This window comes from Camelus dromedarius, chromosome 3, assembly GCF_036321535.1.
Source record: "Camelus dromedarius isolate mCamDro1 chromosome 3, mCamDro1.pat, whole genome shotgun sequence".
NCBI lineage: Eukaryota > Metazoa > Chordata > Mammalia > Artiodactyla > Camelidae > Camelus > Camelus dromedarius.
Window position 1 is genome coordinate 87,961,000 of NC_087438.1, and position 19,147 is coordinate 87,980,146.

Genomic DNA, 19,147 nt, shown 5'->3' on the forward strand with positions numbered 1-19,147 from the left:
GTCTCTTTCTCTTGACATTACGTGACCCCCACCTTTTACTTTGGCAGGAAGTGAGAGCACACCTTTCTTTAATAAAATCCTCCAAATACCCTCTCTCCCCAGTCTCCAGCAATCTTTATGTGATCTGGTATTTCCTCTGGAATATAGCACCTCGTGTGTCTTGGTGCCTCAGCCAACACTTTAGTTTTAACACCCTGTAGTATATGGTAGATTTTTGTTTGCTTGTTTGAAATTGTAACATCAGAAATGTGTTGTCTGGATGAAGTCCCTGTACATCCTATACACTTATGACCACGTGGCTATACTCAGGTAAGATGTACTCCAAAAGAGCAAAGCCCCAGGGTGTCTGGACAGCCCTGGTTTCTGAAGGGAACCAATGGCTTCTCTCCATCTGAGCTCAGCAGGCCCTGAAACTCAGAACCTTTCCCACTGGTGGCCCAGGAGAAGGATCAGCAATCCTGGGACACGGGCCATTCAGCTTTATAGCGGCCTGGGGAAGGGAGGAAGGAACACAGGGTGCCCAGACACACGAGTGGGTGATCTTGTCTATGGTGTATGAAGACGTGAATGTCCTGCAGGGCTACTAGGGGGAGTTTTGAGCTTAGCATGCTTGAGGACTGGAAGGGCTGGAGTAGAGGCCAGATAGCTCTGAGCACTCAGGAGCCAGAAGGGCTGACTCTGGATCAGGGTAGGAAGCAGGGGAGGACACTGTTGTAGGGAAAAAAGTCACATTTCCTGAAGTCCTTCACAATGTGGACCCCAGTGTCTTGTCAGTCTCATGTCCTTCACTCCCCTCCCCTTTACTCCACACAAAACCACTCGCTATTTCTAAATATGCCATACTCTTCTACACTTTTATTTTTCACCTAGTTTAAGTCTAATATTCTGTGAGGCCTTCCTGCCAATTTCACCATCTGGCTGCTGTACCATTTTTCACATGTCTCAGCTCCAGCTCTCATAGCACTGTGTCATAATGCTTTGTGAACTTGCCTCTCCCTGATCCCTCAGACAGTGAGTGTCTCTCAGACAAGGACTGCCTTATTCATTTTTGTACTCCCACCACCTACCATTGTGCTTCAGTTTTGGAGGAACTTCTGTTAGCTTTCTATTGCTGTGTAACAAATCACCACAAACTTAGCAATTTGAAGCAACACACATTTATTATTTCACAGCGTTTGCAATTAGAGGTCTGGGCATGGTGTGGCTGGATTCTCTGATCAGTCTCACTGAGCAGAACTCAGGGTGTTAACCAGGCCTGTGGTTCTCATCTGGGGCTCAGGATCTTCTAGGCTCACCAGTTGTTGACACCAATTGTTTATCTCCTTGAAGCTGTAGGACTGATGACCCCATTTTCCTGTTAGCTGCTGGCCAAGAACTACTGTCAGCTCCTAGAGGTTGCCCACACTTTCTTGCCTTGTGGCCCCACTGGGCAGTTTACAACATTGATGTTTGCTTCCTTCCAGGCTAGCTGGAGCATCTCTTTGATTTCCTCCTCCATAGGCAGCCAGAGAGAACTCTCTGCTTTTAAAGGGTTCACCTATTTAGATCAGGCCCACCCTGGATAATTATCCTTTTGCCAGGTAATGTAACATAATCACAGCAGGGATATTTCATTCTGTCCTCAAAGTGGGGAGAATTCAAGGGTGAAGGTTCATGGGGATCATCCTAGAATTTTGTCTACCACAGGACTCAATGAATATTTATAAAATCAAATAAGATGTGTTCCAGAAATTTATAAATTAGAAACACAACTATTCAATTGTAAGATTTTTTTTCTATTGTCACTGTGGAAGGCTTTTAAAGTTCCTTCTTTATTTGTGTTGGTTAAAGATGCTTTATGTGCTTTATGTGAAATAATATAAGGCCCCCACAGTGAGCCCAGGTAGTATTATAAATTTGCGGTGGGTAGCAAGACCTGGTCTGACAGCTGACTGACTGTGTGACCTTAGGCTAAGTTTCTGAATGTCACATTCCTCTGCATGTATAAAATGAGGGAGGTGGGACTAGACAATGTCTAAGTTTGGCAGATCTAAAATCCTATAATTTCTAAGACTAATTCATACTGATAAAATTAAAATCTAGGCAAGTGACTCATAATATCCAAATTCATTGAAATAGTTAACAAAAGCATTTCATTATGGATAAAATTGCAGTGATGTGATATTAGGAGAAAAAGGCAGTTTTGTTTTTAAATGAATCCATTTCTCTATTGGCTAAACCTGACTAGATATAAATAAGAGTACACAACTATGTTTTTAATACTTTACATAAAATGGTGAAGAATATTTTGTCTTTAGATGACACATCTGTTCAGTTATGGTAAGACATGAATTTCCCCAAGATATTAAAACCTTATAAAACTACTGTCTTAAAATAAGCTGAATTAATTCTACTGATGATAACTGAAGAACTATCAAAGATAGTACTCAGATATTACAAATCAATTCAGTGACTACATGTGAAACATACTGAGATTCTTAGATACATTTGGGGGTTTAAGTCTTTTGTTTTTCTCAAATAAAGCTTCTTCAGTTAGGATAATTATTCTCTTCTACCGCCCCCCCCCCAAAAAAAAAAGAGAGCTCTAATTTTAAACAGGTATTATTAAATTCCTCTGAAATAGACTTCATGCAGATATATTTGTTAAAACATCCCTTTATTGACTGTGTGCTGCTATTTACAATTCACATTTCACTTTATCTACCAAGTGGAAGAACATTCATTCTTTCATTAAAAAGTTAAGCCCTTAGGGCAGCAGCAGGGACACAGAGCCTTCTTCGTACAAATGGCTCTGTCCAGTGAATGTGAAATGCTTCCATATTAATACAAAAGAGAAAAATAAATAAAACAAGTGGATTTCTCCTGCCCTCCATCATCCCCTCCCTGCCAATACGCTCCTCTTATTTTATAAAATGCCAACAGGTAAACAGTTCTCACTGTTTTGTTATTGGTACTTCCATCAATCAGAAAAGGAATGCCACCATTTATTTGGTAATGTTGCGTTCAGAACCTCCATAGAGCTGTATGAAAGTGACAAAAGGAGTATGAGGCCATGGTCATTTCCTTAGGAAAATGCGTTCTGGACAGAGAGGGTAGAAAGTCATGAGGGCGTTTATCAGCCTCCCCCAACTTGCTGCTCAAGTTTCTGGAGCTGTTTTTCAAGTTTTGAGATGTTTACTCGATGCATCATCAGAAACTGGCCATTCAAATGAAAGACGGGGATATCAAATTTATACCTTTCATACCAAGCAGAGTTTTCTGGAAGTGTGATGTCCACCTCCTGTAAAATAAACTGAAACAGAGACAGATTAAAGCTCTGTATTTCAGAGAACACAGAACAGTGCGATGGCTATAGTGACAAAGCAACCCCCAGACTGGTTCTAATGCTGAGAGATTTTTATTGTTGTTTGTTTATTTGAGGTCCAAAGTCATCTAATGACCCCAATTTCATTATATTCCCTAATTCCTGATTTTGCTGCTTTTCTGTGGCACTTGTCACATTCAGCTTCCTGGCACTACTTAGTTTTCAATGAAATAAACTACGTCCCATCTGGGAAGGTGCCTAAGAATCAATACAGACATGTTTCGGCTGGAAGAATGGGAAAGGTGTCATGGTTTGCTACAGGAAAACACTTCCATGGAAATGATAAAATGAGATAAAAGGAACAGGGACAAAAGTTTAAAGAAAGCACGGATATTGCACCTGCTGGTTAACTTTGACTCATCCTAAGAGTCAGAGTAAGAAAACCAGTACTGCTCTGAGAAAAAACACTTAGGTGTAATGAGTTTTATGGAAATCAGCACTAAAATCTCTCTCTGTAGAATAGAAAGAAAATTTAAATGAAAAATCATTTAATCTCTTTTCCTAAAAAGATCTGGGCAGATACTTTATAGCACACACACCATCCATTCCATGTACATAAAGCCACACTGTATTATATTACCCTGTTTTTATAAGGCTCCAGTACTTCCTTGGCTTCATCACAAAGAGGGCATGGATCCTATAGGAAGGAAAAAAGCCATTGAACCCAAAGAATGGCATTCAGCCTGACAAAAACCACAAACAGCAGATTATACTTATTTTTAAAGGACTATTTTCTACCAGGTTAATTACACTGTTTTATTCCCAAAGCCAAACACTGCCATAGAACCTTATAAATAGCTAGTAGTTCATGGTAAGTGGGCTTTCAGCATTTTTCAGTTGTTGCATTTTGATTTTTCTTGACAAATCTATCTAATAAATTTTGATGCTTATATTGTGTGCACAGAATACATTTAGATGCTTACATCTTTTATTCCTGGCTTCATCTTATTGATATCTGGGAAGATTATTTTTCAGTGATCTGCAGTGCTAGGGCTTTGTCCTTCCTAGGTCGGGAGCATCCTCCTGGCCTGGCTGACATCACCAGAATGGCTTAAAGTCTGTTTTGAATGGGAGCCACTGAGCTTTGCCAGCCTGTTTCCTCTAATTAGTCCACAGGAATACACCCATTGGGATGGAGTTAGTGATCGCCCCATCTTTAAAAAGGGAAAAGTCTCTTTACTTTGGGTGATGACTGTACCAACTCCTTAATGTTTTGTCTGTTTTCTCATTACAAGTGTCAGCAATAGGTTTCCCAGACAAACTCTCCACCTTAGAAGCACGCAAATTTTAGTGCCAATTGTGTGCATCCTAATCATCTAGTGGAGAAGTCTGCCGAGAATGCTGTGGATCGTCGGCAGATTTTAAAGGCTTCTCAGGCCTTGACTCTATAAACGGGGACTACTATAGATTCTCTTGTATGAGTGTAAAATAGATTCAACATTACTGATGCTTGTCTAAAATATGCTCTTTAACATGACAGAAAAAGATAAGCTGTTAGAGAGGTCCTTCCTCCAGTAACTCACCTTATTTTGAAATAAGGACCCAAATCATCAAAAGATAGGTTTCCTTTATAAAGGTCTTTCTGGCCCTGTTTTCTTGCTTCAGAGAGTTAGGCTCATTTATGTTATTATTAGCAGTGTCAACAAAAACATTATAGATAGTCTGTGACGTTTTAAGATAACCATGTTGAAATTTTCTGAGAAAGTTTCAAAAAGTCAAGAGAGGATCTTAAAAGCAAAAGCAAAACAAGAACCAGCTAAATTGCAGAAGTACCAAATTTGGCACTTTTTGCTTTTATAATAAAAAACTTTAGTAGAGCATGCATCAGGTTTTTAATTTTATTTACTTACTTATTTATTTATTTGTTTGTTTGTTTCTTTCTTTCTTTTAAAACCAGGGGACCATGGAAGCCTGTGTAAATTATCACGTGTGTATGTATTTTTATTAGGAAAGTTTCATCAAATTTTAAAGAAATATATGAGCTGAAAAATAATAAGACCTAGCAGTCTGGAACATTTGTACATCCTTGTCTAGGATTTTCCATGATGCTAATAAAGCACTTATTTACTCTGTCGCTGAATTGTAGTGGACATTTGTTGGGTTGGCTGTCAACCACCCACTCCCCTTTCTTACAGCAAAAATGCTGTGATTTTGCCTCAGGAACTGCTCGCAGCATGTGGCTGACTCTATCCCTGAACAAAGAGGGTGGAACACCTGATTTAGGCCGAGGCATCCAGCACATCCTATCCCTTCCACTACGAATGGCTCAGGGATCAGCCAATCAGAACCAATGGGGAGTGTGAAGCTTTTTCTGTAGATACCCGAAATACGAGATCTGGGGTTTGGGATCTCTGCAGTTATCCATCTGAAGAGCTAGAGTGAGCACAGATTTAACACACAGGATGTGATGCTGAAGAGACTGAAGCTAATATGCGTATGTTTTAGAATCAAGCTACTCCTGAAACCAGACCAACCCATAAAATCCTTTTTTTGTTGAAGCCACTCTGGGAAGTACTCTTTCTATTATTTATAACTGAAAGAGACCTGATACTGTACTTTTTCTTTCAGTGGATTGTGAACTCCTGGAGCTAAGAGTAATATTTTATTATATGTCTAATGATACAAATGAAGGGTTCGGTACAAGTTTTAAGCTGAATGGAAGATTAGTGGGGTTCTTTTGGCAAATGTTTTTGGCTAACTTGGCTGTTGTTCAAACTGAAAAATAGTGCAGAATAGTTAGGCTGAGTGAGCACCACTAGCCTTAAGGGATTATTTTAGTTTTGTGGTTAATTTTCACAAGGATTTCTCATATGATGAAATATGAACAGAGGCTGAAATATTTTTGTTCCACTGAAATATTTTTGTTCCATAATTTCCAATAGTGCAGTATATGCAGTATATGAAAAGTAGTTCAGATTAACTATTCTCAATGAGAAATTAATTTTTAAAAGATTATTAGATAACTGTCAGATATATTCAGATTGCTTAAATGCCTGAAATCTGGAGACCCTTTTTATGTGAATTGCAGTATTATTCACTAAAGTTAATTCTGTGGTCCTGCACTTTATTTCTTTTTTTATTATAAATCACACAAAGCAATGTTAACTAGCAAAAGGAAATCAATAATGTCTGTATTATAAATTTTAGAGGAAAAAGCTCTTAAAAAATTTAAACCAGCTTTATGGCTTATAACTAGTGTTAGAGGTAAGAAAGTAAGTACAGTCAGTCCTCATTATTTGTGGATTCTGTATTTGCGAATTCACTTATTTGCAAAAACTTACTTTTAACCCCAAAATCAGTACTCAAGCTTTCACAGTCATTCACGGACATGCAGGTGCACAGACCAGTGAAAAACCTGAGTTGCCCAGAGTGCACATTCCTGGCAGAGGTGGGACAAGACAATGCTCTGCCTTCTTGTTCCAGCTCTCATTCTGTAAATAAGTGTCCTTTTCATGATCTATTTAGTGCCGTGCTTTGCTTTTCACATTTTTGTCCTTTTTGTTGGTGATTTTGACATTTAAAATGGCCCAAGTAAGTGCTGAAGTGCTGTCTAGTGTTTTCTAAGCACAAAAAGGCTGTGATGGGCCTCATGGAGAAAATATTGTGTTAGATGAGATTTGTTCATGCATAAGTCACTAAGGTTTGTTCAGGCATAAGTTACAGTGCTGTTGGCTGTGAGTTCAATGTTAATGAACCAACAATATATATTAAATAAGGTGCTTTTAAACAGAAACACACATAAAACAAGGTTATGTATTGATCAGTTGGCAAAAATGTTGTGACCAGAGCTCATAGGAATCTAATTCTATATTTCCCTTAGGAGCAGTGGTTCAGTACTCGTTAAGTCAGTGTTTCTGGTGATTTTATAAAACACAACTATTACAAATAACAAGAATTGACTACATTTCTAAGTGATATATTTGTAAACATCTGATAATTCTTTTCTTTCAATGTGAGGATAGGACAACTAGTAAAAATATTAATTTATCCTTTAGTAATTGTGAGACAGTGAGGTATCTGGGTAGGATAAGAGTACCACTGTTGTAATTAGAACTGGAAAATTGATCAGGCTTGCAGAAAGTTTATACCATTGCTTTCCTTCCATATTTTCCCCCTCCCTTAAATGTAAAACTTTTCTTCACCCAGCATTTTAATACTTTACTCTGTACCTTTGTGAATAAGGTCAGCACAGGCAGAGCAGTCTTAGAGGCAGAGAGATTTCTCAAGAGGAGTCGAAAGGAGTATTTGGCAAGCTGCGTGCTATTTCCTTGAAACCAGAGCATCTTAATTCTGTGAAAAGGAAAACAGGCCAGTAAACTTCTGTGCCCTAGACTTTGGTCTTTAGAATCAAACAGTAAGCTGCAAGTCTGTGATGGAATTTGAAGACTTCAGAATTGCTTCTTGGAGTCCAGGAGTGTCAGAGAGGCCCAGATGTTTGGGAAGTCTCCATGATGCCTCAATATTCACTGTATTCCAAGTAAAACAGAATATAGAATGCAAAAAATCCAAATGTATGGACTAGCTGTGTGTCTAATTGGTTTCTGTAAGCAAATTTCACCTGCAGATTTTGCCAGTATCCTGATGATCCCGTAAAATGTAGAGGTTTCCTGAGATGGTTTTTATTCCCAGAGACAGCTTATTTTATTGGCAAGCATTCAACAATGCCCAGCTACCTCCACAGTCAAGGAAACAATAAGTAAGCTGCACAAGTCTCCAGCTGAAGGTTAAGGCTATTACTTCTGAGATCTATGCCCCTCTGCTGTAAGAGGTGGGGAAACACGGAGCTGTACTCAGAGGAACTTATAGGGAAGAATTAGGCTGAGTTAACTTGTCAGAAACAAAAATCTGCTCAACTCTTTAAGAAGTATTTTAGTGGGGAGGGTACAGCTCAGTGGTAGAGTGCATGCCTAGCATGCACAAGGTCCTGGGTTCAATCCCCAGTACCTCCACCAAAAGAAATAAATAGATAAACCTAATATTTTTTTTTAAAAATAAGAAGTATTTTAAAAGAAGAGTGCCATCATTTAAACAAATACACACAAATGTACTAGTGTTTCTACTGGAGTTATTCCAATAAGAACAGCTTGGTAATAGCAGCATGTCAAATACTAGGCTTTGAAGTTCTCTCATCCTGTTACTTCGCTTGACATAAGACAACCTACTTATTCCTAGTTATTCTACTGAACCTCCAGCTTTGTCCTTTAAACTACAAATATGCTAATTTCACTTTAAAAACACATATGTACTGTTGACTTTATCACTTAACAATATTCCCAGCATGAATTCATTCCTGGGATCTTCATTTCTTAACTTCTCTTCACTCTTTCTCCAACTTCATCTGTTAGTTCCCCCTCCCTTATGCTGGCAGGTTGCAGTGCAGATTCTTTTTCTGTTCCTTGAATACCCAAAGATCATTTCTTCATCAGGTTCTCTGCACTTGCCATCCCTCTGCGTGAAGAGCTCTTAAGTAACATCTCATTTGGCCTGGGCTCATGTCACCTCCTTAGAGATGCCTTAGTGACTACCCTATCAATGTTGGCTAGTCCACCATTCTTCCTCATATCTTGCCACAGTTTTCTTTTATCCTTCACTATCCCAAACTACTTCTTTACCTATATGTCCCCTCTACTACAACAAGAGCTCCATAGGAGCAGATACCTGTTCACCCCATATCCCTGAGCCTCTACAGTTAACTTGGTACATAGTAGGTGTTCAAATAGTTGTTTGAACAATTAATACTATTGGAGTGAGCCTTTCTCTCCCTCTTTACTCTCTCGTCTAACCCTGATCAGACACTCAGCGTGCACAGTAGTCATTCTTTGGGCAGATCTCATATCATAACCAAAGGTCAGTGCTCCTCAGGGTGTCCATGAAATGCAGGCCAGGGTGCTGCAGTCCTTCACCACCACCTCAAATTGCCTCCTGCTCTGCTTCATAGAGCATGACTGTAGTAATTATGTGCTAATCTCTACTGGTGACGAGGCTTCTCAGTGTAAGATCAGACTTAAACTCATTTCAAACAGAATGATATGACTTTAGAGAAAAGCACTAAACCCATATCAAACTAGAATAAAGAAGACAAGGCAAAAAGATTGGATTCTGATCGGTGAAAACAATAATCTTTCCTTCTCTCTTAAACCCTTAGCCTTCCATTTCTCCCCAGATCTCCCTGCTAACTAAATGGTCCTGATAATACGTCAGAAAGGAGTGTGATGAGAATTTTGTACAGACCCAGCATTTTTCTAAGGTGGAAAGTGGATCTAAACAATTTCACAATATGTTATACTACTCTCAACTAAGTGTTAAGCCCTGGTACACACATTTTCCGTAAATTCAGCAGAATCAAATCTCCAGTAGGTGAATGTGGTTGGAGACAACAGTTTCTAGACATGGTTCTGTCTACACAGGATATAAATAAAGCGGGAAAGTAGAATGTTAGCCATGTTATGCTAGGTAGAAATTTCTGAATCGTTGGTTTTAGGAAGGCCTTATGCCAACAGTAGCATGCCCTCCTAGGGTATGAAGTTAAAGAAGCTATACTATATGAAGGAGAAAGAAAAATTTTAAAATCAGTTTTGATATAGTAAAGGCAGGAAGATAGCCTTTGGAAATGAGAAGGCTCAGGCCACCTAAGGCAGTGACCTGAGACTACAACCAGGACAGTGAACTGCAGCTATGTGTTTTCAGTGGTAGAACTGAAGATTTATTGATGTCTGGCTGGTAAGGAAAGGAAAACTTACTGCTTTTACCTGGCTGGGTTGAGACTGGGGTGTTAAAGCTTTTGTTAAAAAAAAAATTCACATTCACAATGGAAATCTGTTTCAGTATTTCCAACATGACAAAACACAGCATGTGGTCTTGGCTGCACCCAAGACAAATAAAACCTGTCATAGTAAACAGAGTTGCTGTTCATTCCAGATTTGCTATAATATTTGTTCAGCCAACCCAGAAAGCTAAGTAAAGTCTTCAGTGATGCCACAACCACTCTGTTTAAAACTTTTCCACTGTTAGTTTCCATTTTTACTTTTTAAATATATATTTAATCACTTAAACATGGCACGTTTGTTTACTGAGAAATGCATTAGTATTATGCAATTTTACTACCTGCATATTTTCCAAAAGCCCTAAGGCACATGCGGTTTACCACATTGTTAAATTAATGTATTTCTTTGTAAGCACTGTATTTTAAAATTGTATTAGACTCTGTTAAAAAGAAAAAAAAAAGCTCCCTATACTTCTCCTAGGCAGAAATAAGATATTAAGGCTAAAGTTCTGAACACTGGAGTTCACTTAGTTCTAGAAATGAAAATGAAAATGAAAAATGATACACTCCAGTTGGAATTCTATAATATTCTTCTTAGAATGTTTTATTAACTCTGTAAACCCTAACACCATTGCTGTCAATGTCACATTCACCCAGTCATGCATTCTTGAAGTAAAATCTTAATATTGGCTACTCTGTCAATGTGACATTTTCATTAGTTCTATTATTTTTGAACAATATCTCAGCACTATAAAAAATATCCTGAAAGGCTATCTCTGTCTGTTAGCTCATGACTGGGGGAGGACAACACCTTTTTGATTATGTCATTGAATTTAGTCCTGAAATATGTGTCCTCCATAGACACACAGACACAATTTTATCCTTTGTATTTTGTTATATGCCTCTGTGATATGAGCAAAAAGAGCTGTGTTCATAATATCAAAGAAGCACAATTGGGTCACCTTTGTCACAGACCAAAAAAAAAAAAAAAAAAGGCCTAAGACTGGATTTAGAATGTGCCTAAAACAAATTCCACAGCCTAACAATAAAGATGGTGACTCCTGCTGTTTCAAGTCCACTGCCGCTCAGAGGCACGATCACCCCGAAAGAGAAAGGGAATGCTGGCTTTTCAACAAAACTGAGGCTGACTTCAGTGCTCTTGGCAGAATCAGATACAACATGGGGGAGGACTGTTTGGACCAATTCAGTCTTCCCTGAAGCAAGATGAGGAAGATAACTTAACTTTATAGCATTTTCCCTGCAAAGCACTGAAGGGCAGACCATTAAAGCAACTGATTATAGAACAGAAAGAAGCCAGGGTTGTTGGAACCTTTAATAAGGATTATTCATTTCTTGCATGAGGAGCTGCCCAGGCTATGGTGCACATCACTTATGCAGGGCTCCTGGATTCCTCAAATGCAGTGTCTGATTAGAAGGGAAACAACATTGTTCTTGCTTGAGTAGAGAAACTGACCTTCATTGACCAGAATTTTTATTCATACAAAGAATCCTTTGGCACACTGAATCTCCAAGCTTACATGATCCCTCATCAGCAAGCTGCAGTGTTGTTGGTTCATGTGCAAAATCAAAAAGTCTATAAGCTGAGGCACCACCTTCGTTATTAACAGGTAACGTTGGAGCTTCTTCACAAGAGTATAATGTAAACTGAATTTTGAGCTGACATTAACCAAACACTACTACTGTAGCTCTTGCTGAACCTGTGTTCCAGAAAAAGAGGCTCAGGGCTTCCGTTCAATCATTTATGCCATGTGAGATGTTAAGTGCTGCATTTCACATTCATTACCATCAAAGTATAACATTCCTATTTTTACCCAATGGCTAGAAACACGTGTGCGTGTGCATGTGTATGCACACACACAGACCCCTCTTTTGGGAACAAAACCTGTTATTTTAGATTACTGAAAGTTTACATAATGGGGTGAGGTTGCTCTTAGGGGACTCTGGGTCCCTGAGCTTTATCTAATCCAGGGAAACAGGGACAAATGATGCCTCCCCAGTGATCTCAGGTGCTTTTGATCAGTTAGTTGCGTCCAAACCTCGCTCCCTCCCAAACAAGTGGGAGCCCAGTCTGGGATTTTGAGTGTGAGTGTGGAGCCAAGAGTGACAAGGAGAGGAGTGTATAGGGACACAACCACGGCTGCACATTAAGCAGATACTTTAAGGTGTCAATTCCAAGGGGCTAAGCAGGGTTAGATTGAGGCTATAGAAGAGAAACAGGGAGTGGGGGGTAAAGGCCTAACCTGGAATGGGGCTCTCATTCCCTGTTCACAGAAATAGGGAATTGCAAAACTGAAAAATATTTCGAACAGAAATAGCTGAAAACTTCAAATTGTGAATGTTACTTGAATAGGAATTCCTGAGAAAGGATATCACTGATAAAAGACTCAACATATTTAGCTTCTGCTAAGACAAAATCTAGACCAGCAAATACCTCAGCACCAGGTATTGGCTTAGCTTACTCAGGCTTCACACAGTTACAGAACAGGGCACTAAAACTCAGTTTGCAAGGAGTTGAGGTTTCCCCTTGATGGGTCTTGAATGAAGGTCACTTCCCTTCCTCTTATTCCTTCCCAATACTTGCCTTTATATTTGCAAAGAAGGGAAAATTCAGTACCATTGTTATTTTACCAATGATATCTTCAACACATGTTTGTCAAAACAGAAGCTGCCTAGACAATGGTAAAATTGGATTTTATTAATAATATTTAAAGACAAAACTTGCTTCAAAGTATTTTTGAATAAATTGTGTAGAGAGGTCAAAGTAAATTTAAATAAACATAGCTCCCACTAATTCATCAGTCAGGGAAGTTAAGCACAAATGTTACGATTCTTCACTTAGAGCTCTAAAGGTACCTTTTCTTATAGAGTTTCAGTTAGAATTCAGCATGTTTGAATGCCAAGGTGCATTTCTGTGTAAGGATTTCATAAATACCCCAAAGACAGAAAACTCCACCAGCTAGTTCTCTGATGGTAGGCAGTTCCTCATCTCTTTAAACCTCAGTTTCATCAACTGTAAAATGGAAATACTACCCCTGTCCTGGTCTTCGATTTTATAGAGACCAGGAGAAACTGTACCCATAGTTTTGTTATAAAACTTTTGGTATCAAATGTCTTCCTGATCAGAGAAAGGGAAATCACATGCAGAAGAAACACCAGGGTAATAGCTCATGAAGTCAAAAGACCCCAAATAAGTAAAGTAGTTTTATGTGTAGGAGTCCAAAACACTAGGCCATTTTAAGAGGACCACAGTTCACACAGAGATCCCAGCAGAAGGGTAAAGGTCCTCGCTCATCACGAACTCGCTTCTCTAGCTCCTCAGTCATAACGGGGAAGCCATGGCATCAGAAAAGACCCAGCAGGGAAATGGGGAAGGTGACATTAGAGTGGCTAGGCACTCAACTTGCAACGGTTTGAGCATCTGAGATGGAAAAATGTCTTTAAAAAGGAATGTACTTTTCTTTTGTACTGATAGATCCATTTAAAAAATGATTTTTAATGACAGACCCTTGTCACCCTGGCATTTTCCTCCACTTCAGAAGTGCCGCTGTGTTTGCTGAGGCCTACAGCAAGCTGACAAACGTGAAGTGGAAGGGGGGAGGAATCTTCAGTGTAAGCAACAGTTTAAGAGTCTTGGACCTTAGCAGTTACACTTTCCAGATCATTGTTTCAGAGGAGTCTATTTGGTAATGGGGTTCGTTTCCAGAAAGATGTTCAGCTGAGAAAAATAAAGATGCTAATCAAGAACAGTAATATACTGTTACTGTATACTCCCTCTAGCACCCAGGGGTCCAAAGGGGATTGTGGACGAATTCTATTAACACAATGAGCCTTGTGTACACTGCACCCCTCCCCTCATCTTCAACCCTGAAGACACTGACTCAGCACCTGGCCTGAAGCCAGAGAGGCATATTCTGAATTCAGAGCGTGCAACAATGTTCAGTACAATTACGACATAATGGCTGCAAAGCTGTTCCTGAAAGCCAAGAAAACCTGAATAATGTGGTTGGGTTATATCATACATGAGGGCTTAATAGAGTTTAAAAACCAATTTGAAAATTCCCTCATTCCATAAAGATGGCATTAAGATGAGGGCAAAATCATTTGAGTTCAAGGGATGGGAACAAAGTGCATAAGGAATTATGCAAACTCCTTTCCACATTATCTTTCTTAACCAAAATGACCCATTCACTTTGAAGGTATCTCTGATACTTAATACTGACCCAGAAAGAAGGCAATTTCATTAAAACATCTTGGTCTTATTGTACCCAGCTAGTAATGCCAGTTTCCTTGCTATCTAAAAAGCACAAAATTTCATTTCCAAAAACAACTGCAATTCACAATCCGTCTACCCAGGCAGTCTTTCATTTGTCACCAATACTCCACCATTTCCAATTCATCTTGCCAAAGAGATGAAGTTACCCACATGACTATAAAAGACCTGAAAGATGTTTCATTCATTATTAGTCATTTTGTAGCAAATGACTTTGGAACAGCATTTCCTTGGACTTGTGACATCAACACCTTAGTGTTAGGAACTGTCTACTATTGAAATCAGGCTCCAGCAACGCTCAGTTATGTGAGATTCTGCAATTCTCTGAATCCTATTCTGTTACTTGACAACTGTCATTGATAAAATATCTTAATATAATGGAATTTGGAAGTGACTTTGGAGATTCCCTTGATGGATAAAGAAACTATTTAACCAAAGCCTTTCATGTGGCATTTTTTTAATTTTAATTTTTTTATATTTTCTCTTTGAACAATGCCTATTTTATACATAATGAGACAATACAGAATTCTCAGAAGTAGAAGGGCTCTCCAAGTTCAACCCTCTTTTTCCCAAAAAAGTCTCAACAGCTTTATACATTAATCCTCAGAGTATTTAATAACAGATACCATATTTTGTTTAAGGTTTAATTTAAGGATGGAGAGAATGAGGAAAGTCTCAGTTTCGGATGGCAGAATTCTTTTACTATGAGAACAAGATTCTGATCTCTAAATCTAAGATACAGATTAACTTCATTTTTGAACTTGGAGAAACAGGGCTGAATTTAGATCTTTTTTTTTTTTTTTTTTTTCCAGTTTTGTGTCCTAAGCTGCTTCAGCTGACTGAATTTCTATTAAATAACAGTATCCTTTCTCTTGGAAGATTGGAAGAACTACATGTTTTAAGAAGCAAGGAGTTAAGATTAAATTATTTAATTTTTTTTATGCCCTTCCTCCTGACTAAACTAGAAGCCATTTTCCCATTATTTCATGATTAATATGAGAAAGTACAGGAACAATGAGAGGAAGTTCATGTGTTTCCAGTAGTAACATTCTGGTTTCTGCTAGAATCCTACTGGCAACGGAAGCAGCATATACCACACGCCTGACCCATTGCAATACAAAAAGCTGTCGACTTTGAATGCTTTTGGAATGTTAGTAAAGTAGAAAAGATGAATATAGCTTTCTTTCAATATTACTTGGGTAACCTAGTGAACAAACATAAGTCCTCTATCCTTAAGGCAGGGCCAAAGCAAGATATTAGTGGCCTAAGTAAGCTAATACTGTGGTACACCTTCAAATGGATACTTCTCAGATATTCACTCAACAAGTATTTGGGTGAGAAGTTGGGCATGGCAGGCCTGGATGGAGAGTGGAGACAAAGCTGGTGGGGCCTTTCAGTTTGCATATTTCATTCAATATAACAAAGACCCTGCCACTGACCAGGCTAGATCTCCTTGGAAGGCATTGTCGTGACCATCTGCAGATGCTCACATCTGCTCTTCCCTACTCCAAGCTGTTTATCAAAGTGTTAGTAACTTTGGCATTTGTAACTGCATCTGGTGAAAGTTTTCTGTTTTATTTATTATTTTCTCTAAATTGTTGCTTTCCTAGTGATGCTCTCACACTCCTTATAGATCCAGGCTCCCTTCAGGGACACCGTCTTTTCATTTCTATACCATGTACTGAGTGTTTGCAGCAGGCCAGGCATCATGCCAGGTAGTAGACATATGAAAGAGATTAAGACACTTTCCCTCCCCTCAAGGAACTCACACCTTGGGTAGGGAAAGATTTACAAACAGTACAGTACTACAATGATGAAGTCTATAGCAGTAAAATGTTTGTTACTAGGTATTACTGGTAAAATGTGCTGAAATCCTTGGAGATGGATACTTTATGAAAATAGAAGGTATTTTGAGTTTTGCCTCTATCTCTGGAAACCTTATCTTAGGTAAGGGTTTGACAGAGAGATGTAAAGAGAGTAATGTTTTCATGCCTCCAGTTCCCTGTGGCTGTAACTGAGATGGGGAAGTAGGGATGTGGGATAATATCTATATGAAACATAGCCAAAACCTTTCATTTTGCATATTCTTCCTCAAATAATTTTGTCCCTCCACCTTGCTATGTGATACTAGGGGAAGGATGAAGGAAGCTCACCTAGTCCCTGCTACCTGTGAAGCTACATATCTCTGGATCCAGATGGTTTCTCCCCTTCAAAATGATTGCAAACAAGATTAAAACTGCATGCAGGAACTGTTCCAGCTGGCTTTTGGCTTCCTCTGATGTACACTCCTTGAATAAAGCAGTGGCAAAATTAGATTTAATATAAGGAACATAAAAAACCTTACTACTTGTACCTCATGGTCCTACTCCATGTGAAACCCTGAGCCCTGGCATTAGAGTAAATGAATGCATCGGCCAGGTGACATATGCACACGTTATGAAATACAAAAGCCTTAATAACAACAACAACAAAAAAACCACCTTATTTTGAAGGCATACCTCCACACTGCCTCTGGGTACTTAAGAGTACGAAAGAATCAGGCATCTGAAATAAAACAGAAATACAGTCCAATAAATTCCCGAGTTGGAAAATCCTCATTTCTATTACCTTGCCATCAGTCCATCTAAAGAAAACCACACAGCCACATTTTCCTCTGGTGAAGGAGACAAAAAAAATATTGATCCTTCCTTGGCAGGCAGCTACGACTGACCACAATAAGCTTCAAGAAAGAAAACTCTGGGGAGCCTCCTTGTCTAAAACACCAGCCCCCCCAACCTTAATTTTCACAACAGGACCTTTCTGGTTCCAGGCACTTCCTCAGCAGAAGAGGACCCAGGTTATTAGGCTACATTTCACACAGAACCATGATTAGTTCTGCCTTATCCTCAATATTTCTATAACCTCTCAGTATTTCCAGGGTACACTTCTTTTCCCAGGTGTTTTAAATATCAGTGTATACAGCTCCAAACATTGGTAGAGAACTTCATATGCATTTTCATAAGGTATTCCTGAGATAATTAGTAAATGGGAAGTCTGTGACCTCCAACAACCACATCATTGTTCACCGTGTTGCCCACACTGACACATGACTCTAGTGGCTGGTTAACCAAGGCAACGTGTAGTTACGTGAGCCCAGGTTATGTGTAGGGACAAAATAAATCCTAGACATTATTCCTCTCCTGAAGGAGCTGAGCATCTCGGGGTCAAGCTGGACCATAGTGTGGATTTTAAGTGCTCTAAAATATGAAGTAGTATATAAGATACTTTCTGTTAAGAAACAAGAATAAAGATCAGCCAGGCCAAAAAAAAAAAAAAAAAACCCACAAAAAAACAAACAAAAAAACCCAACCCCCAAAACTTGTTCTTTAACAGATCAGACTTAGAAACAGTTCACTTAGTAACAATTTAGTTGGGACTTTTGTAACCCTGGACTTATTAAAAAATTGTGTGAGCAGTATTTGTCAGGGGTGACTGACATGCCTAAGTATTTGTTGAGAACTGTACAATCTCTGAATTATTCTCTCACAGTTTAGCACCCAGAGGGCCACTTTTGCCCAATAAAGCAGAGAGGAGGCCCAGAGAGCTAAGGACTCACAATGTTCCCTACTGCACCACTGATTAAACCTTTTCACCCCCAATTAAAGGTTAACATAGCTCCTGAAAAGTATTTATTTAAAAAGGCAGTCATCTCAGCGGGCTGCCAATTGAGATTATATTGCCACTTCATAGAACTCAGATCTGAAACAGGGTATCTGTGAATCAGGGAAGAACCATGAAGTTGTGATGTTTTCTGTTTTCTCTTAAAAGCCTGCCTTTTCTTACCCGTTATTTTGTTCACTTCCTCTGAGAGTGAACACATACACACACACACGCACAAATGCTTATAATCGGCCCCCGGAGGTTCACAGATTTATGGCTCCCGGTTCAATTAAATTTCATCTAACGACAATCCAAGTCGGCCGCGTGCGGCACAGCGCCGGGCTCCGGTGTCTCTTCTCCAGCCCGCGTGCGGGCTCCGAGCGGGTCGCCGCGAGCGCCCACCTGCCCTCGCAGTGTCCACAGCACCCACCTGGGCCTCCGCCGCCGGTGTAGCCGCTTCCGCCCCGCACTTCCGCCGGAGCAGCCCGCTGCTCCCGCCCCAGCCCCCGCCCCCGCCCCCGCCCCGTGCCCCGCACTTCCGCCCCGACCCGCCGCCCCTGGGGCTGGTCTCTAGATCTCCGATTCGAGCAGATCGTCCCTTTGAAGGGTGACCGCGCCTGGGCTGTTACGCGTGAAAAGAGAGAGACAAAAACCAGGACCACACTGTTTAAAAAAAAAAAGCCACGGAAATGTGACCCGGTGTGTTTGGGGACTGTTTAATAAGGAGCATCAGGTGTGGGAGCCAGCGTCCTGAGAATGTGCCATCCAGGCCATTTTAACTCCTACCTGCAGGCATTAATTCATTCAATATTTCCTGCCCTCCTCCTCCTCCTCCTCTGGGTCCCACCTATGGGGAACACGATGATGAACGAAACTGGCAGCTGTACCTTCCCCAAACTTAAAGTTGTATAGACAAGTCAAACATTAGGAAATTACCGTTAAATAAGTCATGCGTTCCCTGGGCTAAGTGCTTTGAAAGGGAAGCAATATGGAGCTATGAAAAAAATCTGAGTGTGTTCTAGGTGAAGAGAGAGCTTTTAGGCTGGGATGTGTAGGGCAAGTGGGGCAGGGATTGAGCTCTCCAGACTCA

General features: G+C 39.8%; 1 protein-coding gene across 6 annotated transcripts; it reads right to left on the reverse strand.

The window, feature by feature from the left end:
- Positions 1–1,141: 1,141 nt before the first annotated feature.
- Positions 1,142–18,536, reverse strand: C3H5orf63 (chromosome 3 C5orf63 homolog). Of its 6 annotated transcripts, none has more exons than XM_064483737.1 (6): positions 18,488–18,536; positions 16,917–16,962; positions 7,534–7,654; positions 3,945–4,001; positions 3,237–3,292; positions 1,142–2,817 (listed from the first exon to the last, which is right to left on the reverse strand). In XM_064483737.1, exons 3-6 carry the CDS (start codon positions 7,645–7,647, stop codon positions 2,739–2,741), a joined length of 306 nt encoding a protein of 101 aa, XP_064339807.1. In that variant the 5' UTR covers positions 7,648–7,654; positions 16,917–16,962; positions 18,488–18,536; the 3' UTR covers positions 1,142–2,738. The 6 variants fall into 6 exon arrangements, with proteins under 6 accessions (XP_064339807.1, XP_031304792.1, XP_064339796.1 ...); XM_031448932.2 differs by adding an exon at positions 16,572–16,706 and having other exon boundaries at positions 2,638–3,292; XM_064483726.1 differs by having other exon boundaries at positions 2,638–3,280.
- Between the last annotated feature and the right edge of the window lie 611 nt (positions 18,537–19,147).

Excerpts from the sequence above, each read along its gene's own strand:
- C3H5orf63 (XM_031448931.2), bottom strand. The coding sequence starts at position 7,647 with ATGCTCTGGTTTCAAGGAAATAGCACGCAGCTTGCCAAATACTCCTTT. Across the intron at positions 4,002-7,533 it reads TGCTGACCTTATTCACAAAG|GATCCATGCCCTCTTTGTGA; the intron begins GTACAGAGTAAA and ends TCCTTCCTATAG. Across the intron at positions 3,293-3,944 it reads TGGAGCCTTATAAAAACAGG|TTTATTTTACAGGAGGTGGA; the intron begins GTAATATAATAC and ends TCTCTGTTTCAG.